General features: G+C 54.1%; 1 protein-coding gene and 1 long non-coding RNA gene across 2 annotated transcripts in view; one reads left to right on the top strand and one right to left on the bottom strand.

Moving 5' to 3' along the window:
• The first annotated feature begins 1,151 nt into the window (after positions 1–1,151).
• On the top strand, positions 1,152–3,724 carry LOC311611589. The gene is made up of 3 exons (XR_014793129.1): positions 1,152–1,322; positions 3,209–3,302; positions 3,616–3,724. It is a non-coding gene; the product is annotated as an uncharacterized lncRNA (long non-coding RNA).
• Positions 2,716–8,621, bottom strand: part of DNAH2 (dynein axonemal heavy chain 2) — a 107,575-nt gene continuing 101,669 nt past the window's right edge. The window contains exons 80-88 of the mRNA XM_084863818.1: positions 5,591–5,782; positions 5,236–5,420; positions 4,756–4,984; positions 4,532–4,683; positions 4,301–4,415; positions 3,651–3,827; positions 3,484–3,558; positions 3,179–3,329; positions 2,716–3,077 (exon numbers count right to left, since the gene is read on the bottom strand). Of these exons, the coding sequence (XP_084719944.1) occupies positions 2,923–3,077; positions 3,179–3,329; positions 3,484–3,558; positions 3,651–3,827; positions 4,301–4,415; positions 4,532–4,683; positions 4,756–4,984; positions 5,236–5,420; positions 5,591–5,782 (1,431 nt within the window). The 3' untranslated portion in view covers positions 2,716–2,922. The remainder of the gene's footprint in view (positions 3,078–3,178; positions 3,330–3,483; positions 3,559–3,650; positions 3,828–4,300; positions 4,416–4,531; positions 4,684–4,755; positions 4,985–5,235; positions 5,421–5,590; positions 5,783–8,621) is intronic.

Here is an 8,621-nt window from a genome sequence, read left to right as displayed (position 1 = left end):
CGTGCCTTCGCTCCCCGGAGATCCCGGTGGAGGTGGGAGGCGGGCGGTGTGGGGCGGAGGCGCCGGATCCCGCGGGATCTGTCTCCCAGCAGGGAGGCCGCCAGCCGGAGTCTGTCTGGGTCCCCCCTCCCCTGCCCCTCCCCGCGCTGCTCCAGGGCGGAGTCTGCGGAGTTGAAACCAGGACACGGCGAGAGGAAGAGTTATATAACTGGGAGAAGCCGGGAAGGGCGAGTGGAAACGGGCACCAACGGCCCGACAGGAGGCGAGGGAGGTGCAAAGCGCCCCGAGGCCGGTGGAGACGGGCAGGGTTCTGGTGCTCAAGGAAGGAGAATTCACGCGCAGAAAGGACGCGCTGGCCCGGGAAGTCACCGGGGCTTCCCCGCAGGGCCCTCCCCGCCACCAGCCACAGCAGCTGGGCCTGAGCGACCGAAGCCCCGGGAAGGGGCGCTGGCACCGGTTCGGTTACTCTGGCGGAGGCAACCAAAGCCAAAGTCCGGGAAGGCGGCGGCGGAGCCCGTGGGGCCGGAAACCGCAGCTCCGCCCTGCCGCCACCTGGGAGGGCGGGTGCCAGCTGGGAGGGGGTGGGAGACAGGTAGCCGGCCGATCCCGCCCGGGACTGGGCATGACTGGTTCGAGACCTCGAGGAAGAGGGCAGCGGGACCCACACGTCTGGGTCGGGAGGGCCCTGCGGGGAAGCCCCGGCCCGCACACCCCGCAGACGGTCCCAAGGGGCCTGAGGGCGGCGAGCGGGCCCGGGGCGCAGGCGCGGGGGGCGGGTTCCCGCGCGTGCGGCGGGGGGCGGGTTCCCGCGTGTGCGGCGGGGGGCGGGGCGGGGGCGCGAGCGTGTGGGAGTGCACGTGCAGGCCCCCGCCGCCCGGCCGCTCCCCCCGCCCTCCCGCTTCCTGTCGCCGCACGACGCCGCTCCCCATTGGCTGCCGGGGCTCTGACGTCAGGGCCGTCCGCCGGAGCGGATTGGGCCGACTCGAGAGTTCGGGAATCTGGCTCCGCAGTCTGGCTCTCCAGTTACTCTGGCAACAGGGTAAGCAACGGGGGAGTAGGGGGGGGGCGGGGGGGAGAGAGAGAAGGGTCCCCCGCTCCCACCTGACAGCCGCCGGATCCATCTTAATGCCAACTCGCTGCTTCCCCTCCTTCCTCCCAAACTCTGGCTGTCCCTCCCGAGAATCAAGCATCCTGCCCTCGACCTTTCCCAGTCCCCCAGGCCCTCATGCTCGCCGACTCCCACCCCAGGACACAGCCACCAACCGCAGCGACTGGCAGCGGATCTGAGTTGCTTAGTAACCAACCCGCGTGCCCCCTCCTCGGTATGTACCCCAGCCCCGGGGGGCGGAGACTGAGCCCCGAGCCGGGGCAGAGATGACAGGAAACCCAAAGAGCACCTCAGCCCACCTTTCCCTCCGGCGGGGGCGGGGGGCTTCGGCTGCCCTCCAGGCCCTATGCCCACCTCACCCCCCTCAGCTTGGGCAACGCGTCTCGCCCTCGCCACCTCGTGGCCAAGTCGGGAAGGTCAAGCACAAAGAATGGCCCGAGCCCCGCGAGGGTTAGGAACGCGAAAGGGAGAGGGAGGCAGGATCCGCGAAGAGATCAGCGGGATGAGATCAGCGGGATGGGACCGAGTGGAGAGAGGGGAGATGAGGCGGAGGCCACAGCGTGGAGGCAATCGGAGCTCCTGGTGTGAGGGTCAGGGTTGAAGACAGAACCCCCCATTCATGAAAAGTACCGGGGAGAAACTCCAAGTGGCCCCCGGGGTCGGAGACACAACCCTGTTTAACCACGTCCGACCGCCAAGGCCATCTCACTGACCCACCTGCCAACTCTGACCTGCCGTTAGGGCCCCGCGGCCCGCCCCGCCCCATTCTCGAGAAGGGGAATCCCAGCCCAAGCGGGACCGCGAGTCCTTGGAGGCCCCTCACAACATCCAGAGCCAAGCCATCCGCCTCTCGGCTCTCCCCGCTCCCGCCCTGCTCTTTTCTAGGGCACCTGGGTGTCCTGCGCCCCAGTCTTCTTCCCAAAGCCTTTGCTGAGACCCAAATGTCCATCCCCGGCTCTGCTCTGCCTGCGACTCCGGCGTCCCGCCCCCCTGAGGGGAGACGGTTCCCCTCCTTCCAGACGCCCTCGCGGCTCCCGGTTACCTGATCCTAGGTGTCCCAGGTGTGCAGATTCCCCAAGGTCTCCCAGGGGGTCGAGCGGCCCCCCCCTCCCAGGTCGGGGCTGGGGGGGCCGCTCCGCCCCGTGGCGCAGTTGGATTTTCCAACACAAGCCCCGCCCCCGCCCCGCCCCCTGCTCGGGGCCCCGCCCCTCCTCGCGCCAAAGTGCCCCCTTCTCGGCTCCGCCCCGCCTCTTGCTGGTCCCTTTCGCCTCAGCGCAAGGGCCGAAAAGTGTGCCAAACGTGGACTGCGGGCTTCAGGGTACAGGGTGCAGGGTCCAGCCCCGACCCCCGTCTGTCAAACCCCTATTCCATTTGGATCACGCGCCTTTCCGAAGTAACTGCCGCCCCCGTTCTAGTCCGGCACTTAGACCTAGCCACGCCTTCTTAGGCCCCACCGCTCTGCCCATTCATTCGAGGCCACGCCTCTGTCTCAAGGCCTCCCACTTCCCTTGCTTCTTTCCCCATCCAGCGGCGCTCACTGGAGTTCCCAGATCCTCAGTAAGGCTTCCTCCTCAAACCCCAACGTCCCACTGAGAAACTTGAGACTTGCAGACACGGGTGTTTTACTGCACTGAACTCCAATACAATTATTAGCCTTTATGGCTAGAACACTAGGTATCTCCAGGGCCCCGTCACACAACACATTCAACCAAGGTCAAGACTTGAGGGAGGTCCAGCCTCGCTCGGCCTGAGGTGCACTGTCAGCTTTGGTTCTTAGAGTCCCCGATCCTCTCTCGTGGGGAGAAGAGGAGGCCTCAGTTGTCCAAGTTCATGAGCAGAGCAGTGCCCCTCTTGATCCAATGATCAGATGTCATGGTGCCACACCGCAGGTCGATCCCGATGACAAAGGAGGCTCTGTCCGAGTTGCCTGCCCGGATGGTATAGTAGTAGCAAGGACAGGAGTACATACCTGAGGGAAAAGAGAAGGCATCAGACCCGGAGCCTCTGGGAAAACGGGGCAGGACGGTTGCAGCAGAGGATGCGTTAGGCAGGTCTGAAGGAGTGTCCCACCCTTGGCACTCTTCTTCCTACTTTCTGTAGGCCGGAAGTGGATCGTGGGCATGAGGCAGACAAGCTGCATGGGCTCCGCCTCCACCAAGCAGGAGCTCTTCCGGTCCCAGCCAGCACCTTCCAGGTACAGGCCTCGAACCCAGACACCATCCTGGGGAGACAGGGGGGCAGGTTATGGGAAGTTGAGCACCCCTCACCTGCCACCTCTCCTCCCTACTCAACCCGTTGTTTCCCACCTTTGCTCCCGGCACCCGCCTCCCCGATTCCCGCCTTTGCTCAGAGCCCCAAGCACGCCTGGCTCCTACCTTGGGTGGATACACTAGGTTGCTGTCATCCACAGTGGAAACGATAAACTCCCAGGAGAGAGAGTCCACTGAAATCTGGGATTGAAGGTGAGAGTAAGGGAGGCCCCCCGAAAAGTAAATACATGTCCCCAGCATCCAGTCCCTGTAACACTCTCCACGAGGCTCACGTTGTTTTGGCGAGCTGAAGACTGCAGCACGGCGGTGAGGAAGCCGGTGGGGAAGGTGAAGCCAGACAGCCAGAAGATGACAGGAGGCCGGGCACGATTAGCCCACACCTCAAACTGTTCCACACGCAAGGCCAAGTCCCGGGTCCACGCAGCCAGTGGCTTCTGGGAGGGATACGCCTGGAGGAGGCAACAGTATGTGCTCATTCATTCACTTACTCTTACATTCAAGTCCTTATTTTGAGCCCTCGGAGCAGGTATGAGAAGAACGTGTGATGCCAGCCCCTGTTCCCCAACTTTGGGTAAAGCACTCCAAAAGCCAACCCCCAGAAAAGAAACAAAAAATGACAACTATTAACAACAATAGCAACAGTCATAGTAGCCAGTCACCATTATTGAAGCACCTACTAAGTGCTATGCACAGAACTGGGAATCCTGGAAACATCCTTCAAGTTAATCACTTGTCCTGAGTTAATATCTCATGCAAAGCCAGTCAGTGAATGGCAGAGCCAGATTTCAACCGGAACCTCCTGGCTCCAAAGCCCAGGCTTATTGCGTTTTGCTGTTTGCCTACCAAGAACTAGCAGGTGGAGGGCACAGGGAGGAGAGGAGAGCTCACTGTTGGAGTAGGATCAACAGTGGTGTAATCTTGCCTTTCCCCAGAGTGGAGGGACGTGGGCATCAAAGATACAATTGAAAATCTCTTCCAGGCTTGTAGACATGACGATGAGACCCTGAATGCCCTTTTCCAGGTCTGTCAGTGAGGACCTGAACAGATAGGGTGGAGGTTAACGATGGGATGGGCCTGCAAGACTCATTCTAGGCAGGAGGTGAAGGTTTTTCTTCTCCCCCCTCCCCAGTCTGCAGAGCTCTCTCCATCTTACAGCATGGTCTCCATGAGCTTGTTGTATCTCTGGATCTCCTGCAGAAGGACCACATTGAGAGGGGAGGGGTCCAGAGCCAGCAGTTTCCGGGTCCCCTCATAGTCGATCATTTCAGGGATCTTCTGTTTCACATCAGCGGCCAACTCAAGGACCTGGTGAGGCAGAGCTCTGAGCGCAGCCCTCTTTCTGATGGCTTTCCCGCCCCAGGCGTCTTCTGTTCTTACCTTCTCTTCTCGGCTCTGGCCTCCAACCCTGGAGGGTGTAATCTGGGGTTGCAGGGAAAGCAGAGTCTCAAAGAGAGTCCGTGCCTCAGTGATCTGGGAGGCCACGTCCGCATTGGGGTGCTGGCCAAAGGCCTCAGGGGGGTCCATGCCAGGCAGCATGCTGATGTACTCCTTGTAGGAGGCCAGGCTCCCGTCTTTGGGGATGAAATAAGTCTCCAGTACTGACAACCTGGAGAGCCACAGCATGATTATCACATTGTGAGCACTCCGGGCTTCAAACCGGGCCAGATCCAAGTCCCTACGTATGTCCCATTTGTCCAACTCTGTTCTCGCTCTTCCTGCCAATCCTACACACTCTGCCTTCTTCCAATTTCACATTCTCTCCTCAAACACTTCCCCTACCCTCTGCCACCTGGTGTCTCTGTGTCCTCTGGTCTCCACCCCCTCACCGGTAGGTGCTCAGTGTCCCCACCCCCTCACCGGTAGAAGGAGATGGATAGAGCCTGTTCACAGAAATAGTCATTGATGTAGGTGGTGAGCAGGCGCCGGTCCCAGTCATCCGTGACGTGCCCACCATAGTTGATGCCGGAAATGAGGTACTTGAGCGCATCCCAGGGTGTCTCCTCGTACTCATCCAGATAGAGGCTCAGCAGATTCTCTGACACCTGTGGGTGGTCCCGGCCAAACCCCACACAGTTATCGTAGGAACTCTTCCAGTGGGGCTCCCCCCACGGAGCTTTAACAGACTTTTGTAAGTGGATTTTCCTACGGGGAGCCAGGGGACCAGGAGGACAGGAAGGCAGGGCTGGGATAAGGACCCCTGGTTAGAACCAACCTCAAAATCGGAGTCATTGAAGCCATAAACAATGTTCCAGCCAAGCTGCAGGAACTTTTTACGTTCGAGTAACACAGAGTGGAAGAAGCAGAGAGAAAACAGCAGCTTCTTATACTTGGCAGGCTTGGAGCAGCGGGAAAACTGTGGTTCTGTCATCAACTGGTAAAGACGGGTCATGTTGGCCTTGAGGCCCTGGGGACAATGAAGTGCAGAGAGGGGATGACATCAGCGTGCTCAGCTCTGCCACCAGCACCACCGTGTGCAGCTGTGGAGGTGCTCGCTGCAGGGCCCTGGCTGAAGGGCTGGGTGGAGGCTGAAATCTAGTCCTGATCTGCATGCCAGCATGTGCACTCGTTCACAGGGCTGGTGCCTCTCTGATTCACATAAGGCATTGTATGGGCAGTGGCAGCCCTACCTTCTTGTTCTCCCACTTTTGAACCTCTCAGTTCAAAATGATGGATAGGCCATTCAATTTGTAAGTACCAGAAAATAGGAACAAAGATAAACATGCAACGGGTAGTGAACAAAATGTACACGATATTATGTGTAAGGATTCAGTGTAGATTAAAAGGGCCATAGTATATCATCAAGGGGGAACATTCTAGTGCTTGGATTTATCAGGCTTCATGAATAAGATGGGATTTGGGCTAAGTCTTACAACTGGGAAGGATGTGACTGCTGAGCGGAGAGCCTTGGTTTCCAGGAGATGGAAAGAACTGAAGGGAAGCCCTTGCTGGTTTGGCTCAGTGGATAGAGCAGCGTCAGCCTTTGGACTGAAGGGTCTCGGGTTCGATTCCTATCAAGGGCACATGCCCAGGTTGCAGGCTTGACCTAGTGGAGGGTGTGCAGGAGACAACCGATCAGTGATTCTCTTATATCATTGGTATTTCTCTCTCTCTCTCTCTCTCTCTCTCTCTCTCTCTCTCTCTGTCTTTCTGTTTCTCTCTTCATCTTCCTCTCTGAAATTATTTAAAAACAAACAAACAAACAAAAAAACACCCGAAAGAAAGAAAGAAAGAAAAGAAAGAACTGAAGGGAAAAGGCACAAAGGGGAGAATAAGTGAGAAAATGAGTCTAACTGAAGTCAAGTGTAAGTGCTCAGGTTGAGTAAGAAGGGCCATTAACAGATGGAGGTACAATAAGAATGACAGTCTGAGTCATCTGGACTTGATTCACCAGGAGTCATGGAGACATTTGTTGTCTTGAGTAGAACATTGATATGTTGAAATAGTGTCTTAAGAAGACTCTATGATAGACAGAATGGATGAGTGAGAAAACTGAAGAATATTGGAAGTAAGAAAATATGATTTTAAAATGCCATTTATAATATCAAAATATGTAAGGTATTAATAAATCTAATAAAAATGTATATATCTTTATATAGAAAATTATAAAATTTATTGAACTAAAGAATAAACAGAGAGACATACTATTCTCATGGATTGGGAGGCTCAATATTCTACACATTTAAATTTCTTCCAAATTAGTCAATGGGATTTTTTTTTTAAAATATATTTTATTGGTTTTGTACAGAGAGAAAGGGAGAGAGATAGATAGCTAGAAACATCGATGAGAGAGAGTCATCGATCAGCTGCCTCTTGCACACCCCCTACTGGAGATATGCCCGCAACCAAGGTACATGCCCTTGACCGGAATCGAACCCCGGGCCCTTCAGTCCCCAAGCCAACGCTCTATCCATTGAGCCAAACCGGTTTCAGCTCAATGGGATTTTTTTGTGGAACTTGACAAGCTAATTCCAAAATTTATGTTGGAGAGTAGTCTAAAGAAAAATAAGGTAAGGAGACTTACCTTACCAGCTACCAAGAATTATTAAAGAGCTATATGGTAATTAAGACCGTTAGAGTGATCCCAATATAAACAAATTGGACAGTGTATAGTGACCCCAATATAAACAGCTTGATCAAGTAACAAAATAAAGGACCCAGGGGAAAAAAAAAAAAAAAAATATATATATATATATATATATATATATATATATATATATATATATATATATATACACACATACACACACACACACACACACACACACACACACACACACACAGAGAAACATGATCTAAGGCTAAGCAGACACATTGTAGATCAGAAGGGTAATTGACACATTGTAGATCAGAAGGGTAATTGTGGGCCTTTCAATAATAGTACTGGGAGAATTGGTTATCCATGTAGAAAATATTAGACCTTTACCTTATTCACACTCACAAAATAGATTTGAAGTAACTAAAAACCTATATGTAAAAGTCAAATTATAAAATTGTTTTCAAGACAAGCATAAGAGAGTGCCTTTAGAGAGAGAGAGAGAGAGAGAGAGAGAGAGAGAGAGAGAGAGAGAGAGCCTTTTTAACCTTGGAGTAAGCAAAGATTTCTTGAACAAGACATAGGTGCATAGCTCTGCTGTTGTGGCTCAGTGGTTGAGCACGGACCTATGAACCAGGAGATCACAGTTCGAGTCCCAGTCAGGGCACATGCTTGATCCCCATGTTTCTCATTATTGATATCTCTCTCTCCTCCCTCCTTCATCTCTGAAGTCAATAAGAATATATTTAAAAAAATAATTTCCAAATAAAATATTTCAAAATACTGGCCTTGCCCTACCTGGTTTGGCCCAGTGGATAGAGCAGTGTCGGCCTGCGGACTGAAGGGTCTCAGGTTCAATTTCAGTCAAGGACACATGCCCAGGTTGTGGCTCAATCCCCAGTAGAGGGCATGCAGGAGGCAGCCCATTCAATGATTCTCTCTCATCATTGATGTTTCTATCTCCCTCTCCCTTCCTCTCTAAATTAAAAAATATATACTAAAAAAAACCCTTAAAATACTGGCTTCTTTGTCAGCTTCCAAAAGAAACCCATTAGCACCAAGTAAACCCTGAATGTCCTTCTTCTACTGAAGATTTGGTAGATCCGTTTGAAGATCGCAGGGAGGGTCAACCTTTCAAAGCCAGAGGGACACTCCCATCCGAGCCACCACACAGGCCATGTTAATACGGTTTTTATCTTGACTAAAATCA

The sequence above is a fragment of the Pipistrellus hanaki genome (assembly GCF_964339955.1).
Source record: "Pipistrellus hanaki genome assembly, chromosome: 16".
NCBI lineage: Eukaryota > Metazoa > Chordata > Mammalia > Chiroptera > Vespertilionidae > Pipistrellus > Pipistrellus hanaki.
This window is presented reverse-complemented; position numbering and strand designations above follow the sequence as displayed.